This window comes from Liolophura sinensis, chromosome 11 (assembly GCF_032854445.1).
Source record: "Liolophura sinensis isolate JHLJ2023 chromosome 11, CUHK_Ljap_v2, whole genome shotgun sequence".
NCBI classification, from domain to species: Eukaryota; Metazoa; Mollusca; class Polyplacophora; order Chitonida; family Chitonidae; genus Liolophura; species Liolophura sinensis.
This window is the reverse complement of record NC_088305.1, coordinates 2,284,832-2,305,922: the sequence shown is the minus strand read 5'-3', so window position 1 is coordinate 2,305,922 and position 21,091 is coordinate 2,284,832. Positions and strand designations below refer to the sequence as shown.

Below are 21,091 nucleotides of genomic sequence, written 5' to 3'. Positions count from 1 at the left end.
AAATTTGTCTGTTTGGAACAGAGCTGAAAACTTTTGGCCCAGTGTTACAACCTTACGCGCAGAAAGTGACAAAACACTATGACTTCACTTGCAGACCCAAAGTTCGAAAAATGGTGGTCTTGCGAAGTTGAGTTTTTGATATATTGTACAGAAAAATGCAGCAACATGTGATGGTGTGACATGGTGCCACGCGAAAGTTAGGGGACATACAGTTTTAGGTTTGAAATTGGCAAATTCTACATAAATAGCAAGGAAAATCACTGCGCTCGAGTGACCTTCAGGGGAGTGCCATGCATCTGTCGTCAGGTTTGCATGCCGGGTTGAGTTCCCACGATGCTTAAGTTAAGCAATCAGCCAGTTTAGACTTCATTCCGACCTGGACACTAGAATGAAATTAACCGCGGGAAAAAAGGGCGATCTCTTCCAGCCACACTCAATACCTCTTGGCCCGGCACACCTCTCATCGTCCCGCTTTCTTAACCCGTCTCCTAATCTAAGACATACAGGTGACGAATGCTGTCATGGTATGATGTATGCTTTGGGATTAACGTCGTACCTAGCAATGTTTCAATCATATGACGAGGAGGAGTCATTTGGTTGGTTTACAGTTACTTGTATCGTGTCTTCATGTCACAGGGCGAACCTAAGTGGCCAAAAACACAAAACATTACTGTATTTCGACGGGAGCAACAAGCTGAGACTTTGTAGGGAGTTACAATTACATTGTACCATTTTTGCACAACTGACCAATGAGTGCACGACGAGGACAGAGCTTAACCCGAGCTCTGTCCTTCTTCCTCCACCCATAACACTAACCGACGTCAAATTTATATGACATATTCTTACATTTCAGTGACACTTATGTGTGTTCAGTTATATATATATTTATGCCGCACTCAGGAATGCTTCACTTATACGACAGCGGCCAGCATTATGGTGGGAGGAATCCGGACAGAGCTCGGGGGAAAGCTATAATAAAACTACTGCCTAGTAACACAGGTGACTATATACACTGTTAGAGGGATCTTGTTACAGCGACTAAACTAACTTTGGTCGACAGGTCTGGTTAAGGGAAAGAAATATGGTTACTAGAAAGAAAATAGAGGTGAGAGCTCACTGAATCTCTACAAGGTGACCACGTTTGGTCAGCACTCTTAGTAGGCCTACTCTAAAATATGCTATTTAGCCCATTTATATTACCCCAGTCACAAATGCCTGCCTTAAGTAAATGCAAAACGATTCTGTCTCTCCCACTCGGTTCACGACACTGTGAACACCTAGCGACAATGGACAGATTTCCGGCAGATATCACTCGCGGGATAACCTTGATTTACTGTCGATGAGCAAATTAACAAGATATATATAAGGTCACCAATTTTTCCAGGAAATATACATGAAATTTTGTTACGGTTTTAGTCACATCGTTTCGTGGACGCAGATGGTCGGTCGCAATGTCAGAGAGCATATCGCTCAGCAACTATGTATATAGGAAAATCTCAGACGTGGAATTTGATCGTCGCCCCCGAACCCTCCATACGCGCATAATACGCAGATGTATAGTTGCGTCACTACGACAACATAGTGACGTCCTCGGGCAATAGGCCTACTGACTTTTGTGCAAGGTAATGCTATAGTTACTTATGTTTTAACACGGCAGTATTCATGTATATACAAAACTACCGACAAATTATCATTATATTTGCATTATTTGATACCTTAACCTACCCAAGAAGATAATTCAGAAAATGAATCTTTCTTGTCTTATTAGTTTTCCATATTCTGTGAACTGGATCTCTCCCCACTGACGTTAGAGGGCGTTACATGGCTGCGCATTCAAATTACGCAGAATACGTCAGAGTATCAGATTAATACATCCCTATGTTAAAATTGGCAGACTGACCATACTTTGCCGTAACGTGACGTCACGTAACCAGGGGACGTCACTCTTTTGTCGTAACGATGTATATATATGTCGAAACCTGCGTAAATATTGTTATGCAACTTCCAATGTCTTAGCCGTCTATTACTACTGTTTTCCCTGTCACGGCAATTAAAAATAGCATTTGTTGGTTTCATGGTGAAAATTGAGTTCAAAGACAGCGGTGTAGCTCCAAGCCCATTAATTGAGGTAATTTTATTACACATGTCTACTGTGGTTCCGATCTCCCGTTTTTCTAATTTGTCGTGAATGCCATATGTCTACGCTGACTCGGAACAATCGACCATTTTGCATCTGTATATCGGGCTTCGAGTTTATACCTGATACAGCGCTCTCCGATCAAGTATGTCAGAATTTGTCAACAAGGTTTTATCGAAATGACCCCAGTCATCAAAATGGCACGCGGGAATAACCCTTCGCCATGTGACGTCATCGAGCAGACGGCTCCAATTTCAGTGAAATAAACATTCCGAGCTCTGGTAAGGCCGCTCTAGATCACCTCTGACCCGCCCATACCTCTCTTGTGGCAGCGACTACCACAACCACATGTGGAATAGTGAAATGTTAGCTGCTGGCTTATCGTCTAATATCAGAAAAGACTTTTTCGCGAGACACGATTACTTTAAAGAGCCGGTGTGCCCTTCGCGGAAATACGATTCTGTTGCATGCAGTAGGCCTTTATATATAAAAAGTATCTGCAGTAAGACATGTTCATGGACACAATAAAGTTATGCTTGACGAAATGCTTGCATGTATAACTATTAGGTCAGATACATAACATGGGCTGCATTGTCTACCAGTGAAATGACGAAATTAACGATTAGAAAATACATGTGTATGGTGAGACAGAGTTATCATCTTAAAATGGTCCGAAGAATGCTCTACTCAGATATGAAAAGCGTCAGGTCCCAGTTGTTCAAAAGTTTTATTGGCAGTTTAACCCAGTGTTAGCTCTAGTCATGACTTTAGAGTGTCATTATGGTTTTGTATTAGATCACTTAAGACTGGTATTAATGTTTAATCCTGGGTTAACTTTTAATGCACATTTGAACAACCGACTCCGGTATTTCATACAGATCTACATGCATGTATGCTACCGGAATCATTGCTAGTTTTACCACACGCTCCATTTTATTACTTATTCATTTACTTGGTCGATGTTTTAGATCGTAATAATTCAAGTGATATTTCTAATGGCGATCAGGTTTGAGGATGGAGGAAATCGAACACAACACAGAGGGAACCAACCGAGAGAAGAACGGAGTATACGAAACATAGCAAAGGAAAGGAAACAGCACACAGGAAACTTCACACATAACGGGAAACCTGTTAGGCCTTTAGCAGAAAGGAAACCGAGCAAAGCACGGAGGAAACCAACACACATCACCATGTACATGTACCGAAAGTGGAAAAACAAACCGAAAGTGCGTTATTTAAAGTAATGTTGTCCTAAAGAAACAATATGAATTTTCTTTTTCTGTTGCTAAGGTAAAAATTCTTTTGAACATTACATAGCGTACATTTCCTTCGCAATGGCGAGTGGGTCCAATGCGGTCACTGTGAGTTCAAGTCCAGCTCATGCTAGCTTCCTCTCCGGCCGTACGTGAGAAGGGTTTCAGCAACCTACGGATGGTTGCACGTTTCTCCCAGGCTCTGCCCGGTCTCCTCCCACCATAATGCTGGGCACCGTCGTGTAAGTGAAATATTCTTGAGTACGGGGTAAAACACCATTCAAAATAAAACCAAAACAAATCTTGCAAATAAATGTGTAATACGTTACCAGTTTGCCCAATAAACGTCCTCGCAGAGGACAGACTGAACAATAGACAACAGAGCTCATATAGGTCCGAATTATTTTAGGTGGGACGGATTTCCCATTCCCCTTGCGGGTAACTGGCGGGAAGGAATATATTTTCATTATGTAGTTAGTCAACTTGTCCAAACGCGGCTTATTTCGCAAGTGCATTTTATTGCTCAGTATAACGTTGTCTGAATTAAAAAAAAAAATGAGTGTGGTCACAGTTTATTACGGGAGTGAACATAGGCTGTACACATGGTCCATTAATTCGGCCTGCCGCCTTGTACAAGTGACGATCCACGTCAAGCCAAGGGCGCATGTGTGAAAACTCACGATTTAGACAAGTAGCCATTGATCATTCCCAGCCGGCTCTTCATCCAAATGTTAAGCTGCTCCGCCTTTACTCTCTTGGCTGTCAAGAACTTTATTTCACTCACAGAGGTCACTCAGTTTCTACACAGTTATAATAAACCAAACAACTCCATCCACGCGTTAGTGTTTGTGTGATATAAGTATATACCATATTGCTGACAAGATAAGTGTTTAAACGATGGCTGCGTGCTGTTTAACTAGACCGAGAAAGAGGAATTAGTAGCCCCAGGGCCCCTCATTGGGTTTGGGCTTAAAATCAGCTGAAGCACTTTGGCTAGATCATTTTTTGAGGACATTGGAAGCAGTTGTTAAACCCAAGTTAGAAGGTCTAACAACAACTTGCGGATGGTGGTGGGTTTTCCCCCGGTCTCTGTCCGATTTCTTCCCACCATAATGTTAGCCGCCGTCGTATAAGTGAAATATTCTTGAGTATGGCGTAAATCAAATAAATAAATAAATAAACAAATAAATAATCGTAATTTCACGATACCGAATGTTGTTTTTTTCCCCATCAAATGTGATGACTTACACGGCACTTAAGTTCAGTAATTTTGGATCAGTGACACCTAATAAAGTGCTACATTAACTTCACTGATTTTTTTCAAACTAATTCTACCAGTACCATGGTGCTATAGGGGACATGTAAGTTACAACTATCTAAGCATACGTGAGCACAGAATAAAACCTAAATGAGGTAAATTGGCCATCTGTAGGCCGCGTGATCATTTGCCAGAGTGTGATCGCTCCTCTCGTTTTACTCCCTATGCTGAGAAGTACTTTCGTGTTAAATAACTATTGCCAAATGTCACCATATTTTAGCTATATTAGATGATAATATTACATGTATTTGATGCTCCTTTTTCTCGAATCATTAGTGTCCGCCTACAATTATTTGTTGGAAAATGTGGTCCTGGTTTGAGCAATCCGGCTGTGCTGCGGCCTTTCATTCACTAAAGCATTTTTTGCCGTGGAAATCACGCATAGAATTAATATGATCATGTTGCTAAAAATGATTTGTTTAAGTCATTAAAGATGCAAATTAGTTCTCTACACCCCATAGTTCCCTCAGAATGTTTTAAAAATTGGCTGTAAAGGCGGTTGGAAAGGAGGACGCAGGGTTTTCCTCGTAGTCGTATGAATGATAATCATCCTGCAACCACTGGTAGCTGCGATGTTGTCCCCTCGCAAAACCAGCTGGTATGGTCTTCATACCCTCTATCAGCACTCGGTGGCGGGAACCAGCTATATAGTCCGGGTCCCTCGTGTATAGCTGTGGGTATCGCCTGACTGCCGACAACATGTGAAGTGGCCCCGTAAGCGCCTACCCTCAAGTGAACGTCACAGCCAGTAAAGAAGCTCGTCTTCTCTACGGTGGACTCGTTCACGCAGATTTCTCACTGAGCTCCGGCTACGTATCTCTGGAGCAGCGCCAGTTTTGCGTGCATCTTCCCCTCATCGCTGATAAATGTGATATGTGGAGTTACGGTTATGATGTTTAGGGTACGGCGAAGGCGGAGTGCATCAGACGGTGGCTTAAGGTGAAGGTATAACGCATAACGGGCGGGCATCAACGCGGCGCCCTGTCGGACTCCAGCCTGCAGAGATCAACCGAGGCGATTGTAGCGCTCCGCTGATGGAGCGAGGGACGAGATTACTACCTTCAGTGATTCTTCTGTCGTAGGTTATCAGCCAAGAAAGACAGGAGTAATTTAACCTTGTCAAAGTTTGGTTAACTGTCCAGTCGAAGTGAACAGATGGATGGATGGATAACAGTTTGTCATCTAGCTCCGTTCAGACAACAGTTTCAAACGAAACTGTAAACGGGAATTGCGCTGTCAAACAAGGCTTGTGTGTCACAAGGACATGGTTATATTAGTAAGAACGTGAAAACGTAGTGTGGAGTGTGATGTCAAATATTGGCCTGTGCTACAATCCTGGGTGTGTTATTCGGTGAGATCGTCAAACCGTGTCAAACACATTCTATGTTACAAAGTTCTGGATGTGTTATTGAGACATATGCCAATTGTGTGAAGTCGAGGTTTAAATGGTCAAACCGTGTCTAACAAGGTCTACATTGCACAATCTTATGTATGTTACCAAGACATGCATGTCTGGCCGAGATTTAACCTTTCCTCGAGGGACTGATCATTTCCTAAGCAACATGGAGTGCTGGTGATCAAGATGGGGAGAAAACAGACTCTCGGTCGGCACTCGTATCCCTGGGGATATCTCTTAGTGCCATGTGTCACCTTGCTCTTCCTGCCATACATTGAAGGTAGGTGCCGTAATTTCAGTCTTGCTTCTACTACTTGGCCTCTGTTGCTCTAAGTTTTGTAGGACTTCTTATAGGGGATGTATATACATCGCATTGAATTAGATCAACACGCTGGTCAAATGAACAGTCACAATCAAAGCGAAACTGAGATACATACTTTATTATCGACAACTTGCATACCATCATGGTACTCGATTTGAATCCTGATTTCACCCATTCGCATAGAACATTCCTTGCGACATTCCACCGTCATTTAAAACCTGTTAACCGCTACTCTTTGCATGACTCTGTCCTAATTTCTAACTTTATACTTTCTCAGTTCTTCGGTGGTTTGTGTTTGGCCATGTGAAACATTTTGGTTGACGGCTGGTATGTTTTGATGCATAGATTCAAACTTCGGATCAAACTGCTCCAGCGGTTATCGTCTGATTGGGGACCCAAAAAATTCCCCATCACTGTGTGAAACAAAACTATACCTGACTGGATCGCGGTAACTAACTTATGTTTATAATTAGTCAATCTTAGTAGGCTTGGTTCAGTTTTTTTAATGGGTATATATCGATTCACAAAACATCGCGTGTGTCTAACGACCGGGTTGTTCAAGCTCTAAAAATGTCTTTCTCTTACATTTTACCAGCTTTTTTTACTTTTTATATATTATTTCTTAAACATTCCTGTGGGAACTGATGTTGTTTTGGAAAATTATCTTGCGATGATCGTCCCTTCGTGATCTGCAAGAAATGATATACAGTTGTGTTATCCTAACACTTAGATTTCCTAAAAGCATAAGAATCGCGGTATAAAGTGGAAAAACGTTTTCGCACACACATACACATTGTTAAAATAACTTACGTGACTCCAAGATAACAGTCGTAAGTCGTAAATCTTAAGTCGTAAATCTGAAGTTGTAAGTCTCATGCAAGTTTTCCAGTTTTAAGCACAGGTATCATTAGTTTGGAAAACGGAAAGTCGCAAGTTTGAACTTAGGAGCGGGGTCGAGGCTTAATACGACCTTTAGTGCAACATGGTCTCGAAGTCTGTTCGTGAGATTTCCTACCACAATGTGTCACAGCCAACTGGCGCCAAGCATGTAAATGTTGTTCGTTTCTAGGTCAGAGATAAGCATTCTGTTGACAGCTAAGCGATCTCTAGTCAACGATTTTATTAGCGATGTTCTGTTTTCATACTCTGTAGGTCTGCACTTTACCGTGATGGGCTGAATTTGTGTGCTCTACCATTTCTACGATGAATATCTTAATGTGAAAGCTTTGAACAGCTACGTTGTTGAACGCTGGGCAACCGATGAATGTTGTTATAGGTTCAAATCCAGCTCGCGACGTCACCTCTTGGTCTGGTGAATAAAAAAGACATTTTCGTTTTTGCTTTCATTTTTATATTTGATTCATTTGATAACTGTAACTAGTTTAAACACCCAGAGGCTCTACCCTTTTTTATGTAAAGAAAATGAGCATTCTGCTAACATGTTAAATAACGCAAAGCTTCGCATGTTACCGTGTTTTCTTCTGGTAAGCCAGTTGTATAATAAACTCAATTTGGAATATTTTATAATACAATTTCAAGACACTAAAATGCACGTAAGGTGTGATAATTATTCGTTAATAGGCCTAGTAATATACAAGGTACAACTGCTGTAGATGTTCACTATATATGATCTAAGAGCGGAAATGCACAGTGATGACAGAAATAATAATACAGAATGCGTGCATATGGAGTCACAGCAAACATGCCACTACGTAACCGGTAATAAGTCGGCCAATCAGTCATTTATGTAGAACGTGAATGTCATGGTGTCATACGATATAGCATCAAGGATGCACAATAACGAAGTTGATTCCTCCCTTCATTGAGTCATTCGGATGCTCCAAATTTTTAATTCTGAGCTAATTTGTGGATATATGTCATAACCAAGTACTGATGTTAGAGGCGTATATCAGTACCGCAGTAATACTTAATCGGACATGCAGTGTGCGGCAGCTGGGTTATTAACGGTATGATTCCAAGAATGATTCAGGCGGCCAATGATGTCATTCTTACTCACTTTGCCTTTTACCTTCGTTTAAAACTATACACGTATTAAAATAGCACCTCTTTGCCGGGGTTCTAGGTGTGGTCAGACCGCCACCGGGCAGGTGTAGGCTGATGTAGGGCTGTGCTAAGTTGACACAGGCAAGGGGAATAAGGTGGGTGGACTGGATGATGGTATAGAGTGGAAATACCCGCGCAACAGTTCTGTCCTCAGTAGTGCATTCCAGACATACCGTCACGTGACCGGCATTTACCACGTGCCTCTGCAGGATGGGGTCGTCTGCTCAATGAGTCTGAGCGAGTGTTGGAAAGTTGGTGTGTATTTTTTAAAGTGAACTCTGAAACTTGACGTCACTGGCAACAAAAGCAGCTCAGTGTACAAAATGGAGTGCGCGGAACAATTCAGTGCCTGACCAAAATTTACCAGCAGTAAGGAGAAACCGAACAACAGTGAGATAAACGACGTTTTCCACTTTGTACTTTATACTGTTAAAATGTAGGCCATAGTCTGTTCCAGTTCATGTTGATATTTCTGTAAACTATGAATGCATAAATGTGAATGAAGTCAGGCTAGGCCAAGACGCTTTGTCTTAATCGTAAAAAATACAGTACAGTCGTTTTGAAACGTGTTTTGCATGTTGTTTCCTTCTTCCGATATGTCAGTGTTTTTGACAAAGTGCTTACATAAGTGAAAGTACTGAATATTAACAACTGTACATCGTCTATATGGAATATTCCAACTTTTTAAACAGCATAGGTCATTTTTGGACGGGGGGGGGGGGATTTTAAGGTGTACTTTTTATTTGAGATAACAATTAAATGGAGGTGAATTTTTTTTTTGATTTATGGAACCAAAAATAAGCACAAAAATCGCATTATAAACGTTGATTGAAATCCCAAAATGGTTTTGTTAAATTTGCTCCTGATGTAATGAGCTTTAGGCGAGGGTCAAAAGTCGTTTTTTAGTCTGCTCTCGTGCAATATACTCTCGCAGACCACCTATCCCAAGTTGCCGTAAACTCGTGACTACTTTCTCCCAGGTTGGTTTGTGTCGAACTGTTTGTGGGGAAAAAGCCATGTGCCATCTGTTAGCTATCTAGCTCTGACAGAGGACAATTGAAGCTGTGTTAACAATGGTGCTATGTTCCTCAAACGTTCAGTATTCTCGTACGTAACGTGCCCACCCGATAGAGCTTTGTACTTGAAATAAATATTGGGGGTCGAAAAACAACTTGAGCCAACTTGGTCGTACACGTTAAATATTTCGGAACACTGCATTTCAGATATTTCATTTCAACATATCGCTTCTCCGATGCCGAACACTGTACAGATATTCACCGCTGTTCGTTATCGCCGTCTAGGGACGTCGGGTTACGTACAACTTTTATTATAGAGGGCTAAGGACTCTGAAGTACGGGGACGCAATTCAGAAAGCGTTTTTATTTCTTTACCTTTTATTATTATTAAAGAACGTTAGTTTTGGACTTCGTACCTGTGTGAAATATACCCCAAGCAGCTGCAATCTAAGACGCATGTTTGCTATGAATATACCGTGTGTGCCCTTATGGTAAAGTAACTAGGCCGATTTTTTGTGTCATGTAGAGGATTAACTTCAGCTGTAACGATGTTCTGGAGGTTGTACTTCCTCTTACCAATCATCATAGTTAACTGCTCCTAATTTCCCAAAGCGGACTGTGTTCCTCAATATACCAGCATGGCCGTGTTGCTGAACGACTCGTACTAACATGGTCATGCCACAAACTGCTCTGGGCCCAGTTTCACGAAGATGTCGTGCAAGTAAGATAAACGCACATATGGGACAATGGTACGATAATAGTGACGTACAAAATGTCGTACGACAAATGTACAATAACAAATGTCGTACGCCGATTTGTGAAACTGTCCCTTGTTCTGAAGTAGAAAGCTGAAAACAGTTCCAACCATTGGAGGCCGTGAAACTGCAAGCAGAATTACGGCGTAAAACACCAATCGAACAAAAAAGCTAGATCACTGTCTTGGCAGTACTTAATAAATGTGCAGCTAGAGATCTTGACATTTAAAAGTTTACACGCTTCCGCAAATGGACCAATATTTTAATGGCGTTCATCGTTTTTAGGATTTAATCAGGCACAAGAAGCCCATAATAGCTTCCCAGTTTATCTGACCCATTGGACTTAACATTCATTAATTAGCGTTCTTGAAGGAATTAACTTGGGTTTAATGTGGAAAGTCATCTTGATAAAATAATGTGATGAACGTGCAGAATGGGTTTGTTTCAAATGGTTTCATGTGAATCCAGGATTCTTATTTTAACGCGACATCGTCATCGTATCAGCGTCGTATTAAGTGAAATATTCTTGAGTCCAACGTGTTGTTGGGCGCTCAGAGCGCACCGATATACGTGTATCAGACTGGGCAAAGTGAGCGAGCACCTGCTGACAAAATGATAGAGTCGTTTTTCTGAGTGGGGTCATTAAGCACAGATGGCTGTCATGGGAACCGCGATGATGAAGCTGACGACCATAATGTGGATGATGATGATGATGACTATGAAGACTGCCACCCACGACCTCCCATCAGTATTACTCTCCGCGCAGGTGCTGCAGGCGGCTTATTAACTGATCTTATCGGAGATATAAGCAAACGGACACTTTGTTGACTCCAGTCCAAGCTGTGGCTAATCCAAGTCTCTTTTACATACCTTATGTGAAGGAAGCGGTTTGACGAAGGGCGGTGGTTTATCCTAGGCATTCTAGTTTCTACACCCATGACACGGACCCCTGTCGTATCAGGACAAATTCATGAGCTCGTCGTTAGACACCAAACAAATCAAGTAAATAAATATTTCTGTCTCCACACCCCGGCTAATGAGGCAAAAAATAAACCTGTAGAGGAGAATATTGGCTGTAATTTGTTAAGCTCCATAGAGGACCTATTTTTTTTCTTTTCTTCTTCTTCTTTACTTCAAAGCAAAAACACTTTATCGTAGCCATGTTCCACTTTCTTGGACATCGGAAAAACATCTGCATGTAAGGCAAATTGCTTCCGTGTACCTGTTTCGTAAGCAGAGAGACTGAAGAATAATTTAAAAATAAATTAGTTAAGACCGTTTGTCAGGGGAGATTATGCATGAAAAGTAGAACTGAAAAACTGTGAATTATTTTAATGACGCCATGGCCTGTTCTGTACAATGATAATGCCTTTGCATAAATTGAAATCTTGGCATCAAGTGTAATTCACCAGGCTGATCGAATAAGTCCACGTACTCACACAACCGTGCAGAAATCTAAGTAGAAACATAAAATAAGACAAAGAATTAATGGCGCAACGACGAAGAATGGATTTGAACCTATATCGCCTCAGAGTCAAATTAAAACTGAAAGTGGATACATACATCCGTGTAAATTACATGGTCTTTAGGCTCAGCAAATTATAATGTCCGCTAGCCTACCCGGAGATGTCGTGCACGGTTAATGTTGTAACCCTGCCATTATCTTCTGTATCAAAAGTTAACCTGTGGTATTTTGCCGTCTGAGATCTAGGGAGTAAATCCTCGCATAATAGCAACGTTTAACAGGGCGTGTGTCGAGATAGAGAGAGTCTGCGAGAAATCACCATGGTGTCACACGACTGGGCCGAAGCCACACGAGCTCCAAATGGCAACAGAAACTGACCTTGATTGACCCCTGACATTCTATATCCGCCGCAATATTACCCAGTGATAACTCGCCCCTCCTCTTCACCCCCCCCCCCCCCCCACGCCCGACCACCAACCATCTTCCTTCCCTCATAACAGATTAGTTTTTAAAACGGCGGAAAATTGAGGGTAATCTGTTTTATACCCTGGTGTCCCTGACATTTATCTGCCCCTTTTTCTATAACTCCAGAGTTGTTCATGTCGATTCGTGAATATCCAATAAAACAAGCGTATTTTCTCGTGATCCCAGTGCAAATTTTCTACCTCAGTCACAGAAGGACTGGTCGCAGATTTAACCATTTCACTACATTACCACGTTTGGTTGCACCCATGGCGTTTCCATGAGCCAACCTTCTCACACGTTGATTATTCCATTGCCGCGGCCTTATTAGATGTAGATATCATTACATAAAGACTTTTAACAAACGGAGAATGGAATGAATGGAAGGGAATAACGCAGTTTAAGATTAAGGTCATCTACAGCAGCGGGAATTGTGGGATAGTTAACATAATGTCACAAATGATGCACTATGGGTCTGCGGAAGAGAAGAAGGAGAACATTGGCCAGAGACTACCATTAGTCAGCTGTCCGAGAAAGCATTCACTAAAAACTGGTTTCAAACAAACTAAATGACAGGACAACCGAAATAATGCACGGGAGAACCCAAACTAAACCACCTTACAACCGAAATGAACCGCAGGACAACCAAACTTAACCACAGAACAACCGAAATAAACCACAGGACAACCAAACCAAACCACAGGATAACCAAACTTAAACCACAGGACAACCAAACTAAACCACAGGACAACCAAACTAAACCACAGCATAACCGAACTAAACTACTGTACAACAAAACTAAACCACAGGAAAACCGAACTAAACACTGGACAACCAAACTAAAACCACTGGACAACCAAATTAACCACAGGACAACCAAACTTAACCACAGAACAACCGAAATAAACCACAGGACATCTAGCTAAACCACAGGAAAACCAAATTAAACCTCAGGACAACCAAACTAAAGCACAGGACTACCAAACTAAAGCACTGGACAGCCAAGATAAACTACAGGATAACCAAACTACACCACAGGACAATCTAACTAAATCAGAGGTCTACCAACCTAATAAACAGGACATCTAAGCAAAACCACAAGACAACCAAATTAAACCACAGGACAACCATTGTCTCGTGGTGGCGTCGCAGTTTCAGTTTCTGTTCACCTAAGGGGGGACTACTCTCACATATCACATATCGAGAATTAACACTGATTTTGATACTGATTATGTCACCAACAGCAGAAACAATTTAACTGAACAATGCATATTAAATAGATCCGATCTTGGACACCAGTCTAACCAGGCCTACGTGCGGCGCACAGACTGCAAAGGTCAAGCTTGTCTAGTGGTGGCAGTGATGTAAAGCGAGCGTAGAGATCGACACATGCGCTGCAAGGAGTATACTGTATGGGTTAATCGTGGTGTAAGTGGCGCGCTGATTGGTCAAGCATGCGGCCTTATTCATGCACACTTATACATATGCAATAACGCATAACCTAATACCTGCATAGATTCAGAAGAAAGGATCTGCAATAAGGAGATACAACGGGGTTAATCGTATTTGAAGTTTGAGTCTTATTTTGTTGATCATTTTGTTTGTATATCGTTACTGCCAAATTGGCCGTGCACTCCTGGCCGCTAGGTGGCCGTGTGGTTAAGGTAAATGGCCAATTACTGAACACACCGGGGTCACAGCAGGGTCAATTAATCTTAGACGGGACTCGGAGTCAATTTGTGTCAAAACTAAACACATATCAGCTGGCACAAAAAGAGAGAGGGCTGAGGTGGAGAGTGAAAGGGGGTGGGGGGGGGGGGGGGGGGGCTTTTGAGGTTTTCTAGACGAAGCCCCTGGACCATCTGGTATCAATTTAGCGACTTGGTCCGCTCCAAACACTAATCCAGTGTTCAGCACAGTTAAACTTTGTACCAAACGGTAGAACCCGCGGGGCAATCTCTGATCATAAACCCCACCCCCACCCCACTCTTCTCCATCACCCTCCACACCCGTAGCTCTCCCGCACCCCGAGATTGTTAACCTAATGTTGGCAAACTCAAAGGAATGGCAACATGTCGAAGTATCTCGTACATGTTTAGAGGGCAGTGTGACCTTATCGTATATACACAGTTTAAGGTATTGAATATGACATCAAGCATGCGTCTGGCGCTAATCTATATATTTTGAACTCGCTTAGCTTCACAAGTTAACTGTTTTCAGCAATTCTCGTTTCGCCCCGCGTTTGCCACGAGTATCCCCTGTTTTTGGTATGTTAATGTGGTGATTGCTAAACGCGTGATTTAAACGGCGTAGTCACAAAATATTGTGGATTGACACTCCCGTTAGATCATTCGTGATTTGACGTGATCTGAGCAGAAATACCACAAAGCGCAATAATTTATGAGAAAAAGAAGATACGAAAAACTCCGGAAATTTTATGACTCTTGGCGTAAAACTCCATATAGCGATGTAAATTACAATTAAAGTGGCCAAACATCAGCGGAAGTTTTAAGATAGAATTTAAACGTCCGAAAGTTGGAGTTGTAAGTTGTTTCTTTTTTTAAGTTAACAGTTCGCCTAGCAATAAAGAACCTTTAAAGCCAAAACTCCTAATGTTTTCACGCAAACAGTGTTAGATGTATTCTGCTATCGCTTAGGTATGCCCACAGGTTTTCTTTGACTGGGCTAAGGTATTAGAGATGACAAGTGTGTGGTTTATCGTTTAGCTCGGGTAATTAAACCCTTTGATGCCTTTTCGAAACTCGCTCGACTTAAAGCTGCTATAGAGTCGTTAGCAGGCGTGTCCGTTCCCTTTAGAGGTTTTGTATGAACAAGTAACCATGTGGGTGTACGGAAATATCGGCGGAACACCGTGCTTTGCCCGCCATAACAGGTGGCAAAAAAAAAAGCGCGACCCGCCATGCCTGAGACACCTGCATCAACAACGAGGTTCTTCTGAGTGGCCACTAGTCTGCTTCGTCTTTGAAAATGGCTTATTTCCTTCCTGAAGGAGTTTGTTAAGCCTTGACACGGCAATAAGTAAGTTTAGTTTTCACGACGAGGTTTACCATGGCTTTGAGTTAGGCAAGAGCATGACTGAAAAAAGAGTAGCAGGAACAATATCTATTCTCTTGTTTGTCGAAAGCGGAGTCTTCATATGCCCACAAATAAAATCACAATAATGTTGTACAAAAACCCCGATTATATAAAGGAGAGTCGTAAAATGTATTGATGGGTTATTTTGAGCCAATCAGATTACCTCATTCTTTTTCTTCCGCACGGTAGTACTATTCGGCTATTTCCTGTTAAACTTATGTATGCTGGACACACGTAGAACATTACAACTGCAGCACTGCGGCAACAACCCCATTCATACAATGGCTGCCTATACCTAGCCTAAGCTGAATGTTAGGTATGACAGATTTATTCAAGCGTGACTAAGGCTACAGGGTTTCACACAGGAAACCCTTTCTCCACTGTCAGCCAATCAGTTACGATTCTGTATCCCTTTAAGCGACAGAGAAAAGTGTGTATAGCCAAGTATTGCACGTCTTGGATTTTCTCGACATTTCCGGAACTTTGGGGGGTAAGACGGTATTTACCGGAGTCAATTTCACATAGCGTAGATAACGCCGATAATTAACTGACTCTATGTTAGTAGCAATGAGAAGTACAAGGCATTGGTTTATCGAAAGCTTTAAACGAATTAGACGTCTGAGAACGCCACTATGCAGATTTACCCCTGGGAGAGCTTTTTTGTAATCTCAGACTAGGGTATTCTCGGGGTCTCTGATCCGTTAGGACGATGTGAAATGCCAAGCAGAGTGGTAAATACACGTCCTCGGTGTTTACAAGAAGACGTCTGTTTCCGTTCACGGCCAGTATACTATAGACAATCCGAGAAACAAGTGACTGGGGCCAAACGGAATCGTAAATGAAGTTGTGAATACATACAGCGGTGTGGGGAGGGCTCTGTAACACTGGTATCAGATATCGTAGGAGAAATGCACTGTATAGCACTGCTTATATCTAGTTTGCGAACTGTGCCCGCTGTCCATTTTTATCGATAAGATATATAGCCCATGTTATAGATAGAATCGAGGTAGGGTACGGAAAACTATAGAACACAATAGGGCCTGTTAGTCTCACAAAATTCCCTCCTCTACCTGTGACAGACGTACCGAATATGCATGTGATGATGTGTAATTTTCCCCTAAGTGAAGATAAGTTGTGACGTCATAAAGTAACAAAAAAAAAACCTCAAAAAAAGCACAATGATTTTGACAATATTGAGCATCACTTTTGAACACGTGCCTTTGGATATCGTGAAGATTTACTCGCCCTGTACCAACCAGTCTAAAGGTTCTGAGTGACGTGCCACAAGTTCACTGCTAGCGCACTGTTAGCTGGCTTCCACTATTCCACTACCATTGCATTTGCCTTAATCTGCCGAGAGTTATTTGCATTCTTCTAGTATACTGGAATTGTTCTGCAGGTACACTACAAACAACCCAGTCAAAAAACGAATACTTTTATTCTAGTTTGTACTGTAGTGTTGGCTACACATTATCCTGCGTCCTGTAGTACCCGAATTTAGTTTTGGTTACACCCTTCTACTTCATTACACTTGACCCCAATGTAAGTCCGTCTCTTGTACAGCAGATTCACTGCTGTCTCAAACGGAGACCCTTGTGTCGAAAATCTACCATGAAACTACTACAGGGGAATGTCACTGCTGTAGCCTTACTCAAAGTTTTGCATTGCTTCCTTCTTTTTCTGCATCATGACTGTATCCTCTTCGGAGGATGGTGAGAGAGGTAGGGGTGGGCGTGTGGTGGGAGGCATAGGCGTGTAATGTAAACGGAGCTCAGTTTGACAATATTGTAGTTAACACATTTAGGTCCACCCCAGTTACATTTACATAGGTTTTGCTTGTATGTATGTAATTATTTTAAGTTACAGCCATTGTGTTTTAATATAGGTGTATACAGCAGCTGCAGTTTGTAATTCAATTCAAAACGAAGACAGAGTTAAAAAGAGATGAAATCTATGACAATTGCACTAAAATACCGTACTTAGCAACATGTGCGTCACAGCTTAGCCCAGCATCAGGGTCACGGGTTCGAATCCGGCTCTTTGGCGCCTCGACGATGTTGGCTGTATCTCGTGATATTTGTGATGCACCCACTAACGAGGTACATGCTTTAATTTAGGCTCTTTCTGCTTTCTTCTGTCTATAAACCCGACTATCATGATGTGATAGAATACTTTTACATCTATACTCATGCATTCGCGTTTGGTGCTATAAGATGTCAACACTGAGTAAGCAATCCTAAGAAGAGTCATTATCAAACTCTGACTGAAAAGTGAAAGTGACTTGTAAGCTTATGTTAATGGTTATGTATGGTCAGATACCAATACTATACTATCATTGCTTCTTTCCTTAAAGGGCAACACTAGACCAAACATATATAAGCATTAATGAAGCATTTCATAGAAAGCTTTAAAGGCACCACTCTCTATTGTTGTGATGTTGCATAACAGAGATATGGCAATTTAAAGTAAGCAAAATCACACACGAAGACAAAATTGAAAGTAACACCATGTTTTCAGTTTTGTCCAATTAGACGCGAATTTTTTCTACATCCCAAGGATGCGTTTGTTTCCGCTTAATCACTCGAACTCTTTTTTGCCTTTTAGCCATATGAAAATGAAGTATACAATTGGCACTACATCGTGTTTCTTTGACATGACGTATCCCTCAGCCTCATAAGAATCCCGGATTAAAAGCTGATTTACAGTGTTATGAAGTACCTAAGAACAAAATGGTTGTTGTCGTTTAGATTTGTTGCCAGCCCTTTTCCGAAATAATAAAGGCTAAATTACTTCTTATCCTTTTTTAAAACTTATTCCCTCACCCACCCCCGTTCCACACATATATGACTAAATAAACCGCGGATTATAGTTCCTACACTGTACTTAAAATCTTGACATCAGGACAATTTTGTCAGACAGTATTATTCATGTAGCTGGCTTAGCGCAACTGTAAGATTCCTGTCCATGAACACATAATATGACTGCTCTGCCTGGGGATACGTAATGTGTTGATAGTGAAACTGAAACCAGCGGTTCTTTATTAGACGAGGGCAAAAGGCCTCGGGAAATAAAACAGGGCACTAATTGATTTCGGATGGAGAGATATTGTATACTGCTATACGGGAAAATAAACTGCACTTGTAAACAGCATTCCTTAACGGTTTACAAATGTGCCGAGCGAATGGGTGTATGGACCGGTTACGTAAAATAAATTTGGATTTCTGTGTTATGTATTTATTCTGGAGCAGGGTTGAAGCGCTTGAACGCACTAAGACGAAAGCGGTTTAAATAGATGAGCCAGTGAGGACTTCCAAATTTGTAAATTAAACACACCAGCTTCAGAAGCTTATCTGTTTCGGTAAAGTTAAGTACTTCTTTGTTCGCTAATTATTTACTGTCGTTAGATATTAAGTGTTGATAAATCAACGTGTAAGATATAAAAGTAGCTTTTACGTTCACTATGTATTTACTGTCGTTAGATATCCAATGTTGAGCGATGGGATGTGTAACTTAAGTCGCTTACGTGTTCGCCTGTAATCAATGCTAAAAGTTCAACCGTGAATTTTGTAAAAGTAGCTTATGTTCCCCAGTAATTATTTACAATTGTAATGATGTTGAATGTTGAAAGACCAATGGTGTGAACAATTCATAAGCGTTTCGTAAAAGAGAAAAATGTCCATATACAGTTGTCGCAGACAAACTAAAAAAATCAGATGAAAATGCTGATTCAGTTCTAAAGACTAACTTCCTTGTAAATTACAATTTAAACCTCAATCCATTTGCTACATTGTGATCCTTTATGGGCGTGTAAACAGGAATTGGTCCAGACATTCTTCAGAATGGAAAGTTTAGTATTTTGACAATGATTACAAATTGTCAGCATTACAACTGAAGATTATTTAAAGCATCCACAAACCTCTGGTTATTTATGGGTAATATTTGTTTTTGGTTATCGGGCTATGTGGCATACATATTCAGCAAATGCTTGTACATGCAGCATACGTAGGGGCGTTAAGCCGTCGAAACGTTTCAAGTCTGACACACGAACTTGTCTCAACTCGTATATCTTCCGTTTTGCGTTAAAAGCGAACATTAGCGCGAGACAGTCACGTATTTGTCATGCCACTGATGTAACGGATACGACCTGTGCCGTTACGTGAACTGGACAGGCTGTAAAACGGGTGAGTTGTAAGGATGAATGGTTGGATCCATGTTTTCCTATAGTACCAGCGTCTGAGCACCAAGCGCCAAATACCGGGGCGGTTTTTTTTTTCTTCTTTCCCCACTTTCTCTCTCTCCCACTCTTATTCGGCGTATTCCCTTGACGATCGAGGAGTAGGGTATTTCTGGCAGCTTTCTCTCGGGAGCGTGGGAAAACGGATCGACAGAAAACCCCCTTGGATCTTTGCCATTGGGCAAAAAGTAAATGGAAGGAGGAAATAGTAGAACTGCTCCCGGGAAAGGTCACCCCTCCTCACCCCCTGCGCGCCTCACCTCCACTCCACCCCACCCCAACTCGTTACCCATGCAGGCAGTATCCCAACTGAATGTTTCTGTTGTCTAAAAAGAGATATCGTTATATACAAAGAAAACATATGACGATTCAAAGGAAAGAATATACCAAGAATACTAGTGTATAGTATTATAAACTTATCTACACTGTACATTACAACAGGCTCTTCAGTTTATGGTTTAGGCTGGGAACCTATGCTTCTCCCAGGCAGACTTCTACACAACGTTGTCACCAAATACAAGTACTGTGTAGACTTCTACACAAAGACCGGACGGTTTGTCACAAAATACGAGTACTGTGTAGACCTCTACACAAAGACCGGACGGTTTGTCACCAAATACAAGTACTGTGTAGACTTCTACACAAAGACCGGACGGTTTGTGACAAAATACGAGTACTGTGTAGACTTCTACACAAAGACCGGACGGTTTGTCACAAAATACGAGTACTGTGTAGACCTCTACACAAAGACCGGACGGTTTGTCACAAAATACGAGTACTGTGTAGACCTCTACACAAAGACCGGACGGTTTGTCACAAAATACGAGTACTGTGTAGACTTCTACACAAAGACCGGACGGTTTGTCACAAAATACGAGTACTGTGTAGACCTCTACACAAAGACCGGACGGTTTGTCACAAAATACGAGTACTGTGTAGACTTCTACACAAAGACCGGACGGTTTGTCACAAAATACGAGTACTGTGTAGACCTCTACACAAAGACCGGACGGTTTGTCACAAAATACGAGTACTGTGTAGACCTCTACACAAAGACCGGGCGGTTTGTCACAAAATACGAGTACTGTGTAGACTTCTACACAAAGACCGGACGGTTTGTCACAAAATACTAGCACAGTGCAAATCTCTACACAAAGACCGGATGATTTGCCACCAAATACGAGTATTGTGTCATACCTAATTCTTTTCCTGCTATACTCTGAAAACTGAACCCTTATATTTATCTGTAATACTGTGGAAAATGTGTTGGCAGTGGTGGAGAATGGGCAGCATGAACAGTTAGGGCAGTTAGGTGAACACTTTCGTGAGTGTTGTGAATCCGTCCTAACTTCTTACTTTTTTAAATACTTTCTAAGTTCTTTGGTTTGTGTTGAAAGTTGATGTGAAAATCGACGGTGCAATGACTGACACGGAACGCCCATTTTGGCTGAGGGCTGGTGAATGAATGTCGCTTTTGATGCGCAGGTTAGAAATTTACCGCGTTGTAGAATGCTTAGAAATCTTTGTAGTCTTACACCATAAAATGTGATGTCATGTTTAGGTGTCGTGATCC

General features: G+C 41.6%; 1 protein-coding gene across 2 annotated transcripts in view; it reads left to right on the top strand.

The window, feature by feature from the left end:
• Positions 1-3,285: 3,285 nt before the first annotated feature.
• LOC135477622 (uncharacterized) overlaps positions 3,286-21,091 on the top strand; it is a 28,722-nt gene continuing 10,916 nt past the window's right edge. Inside the window, exons 1-2 of one of the 2 annotated variants that reach the window (XM_064757788.1) lie at positions 3,286-3,363; positions 5,791-6,384. In XM_064757788.1, coding sequence (XP_064613858.1) covers positions 6,291-6,384 — 94 coding nt within the window. In that variant the 5' untranslated portion in view covers positions 3,286-3,363; positions 5,791-6,290. Of the gene's footprint in view, positions 3,364-5,406; positions 6,385-21,091 lie in introns of those variants that run through there. The other variant, XM_064757789.1, reaches the window with a different exon arrangement.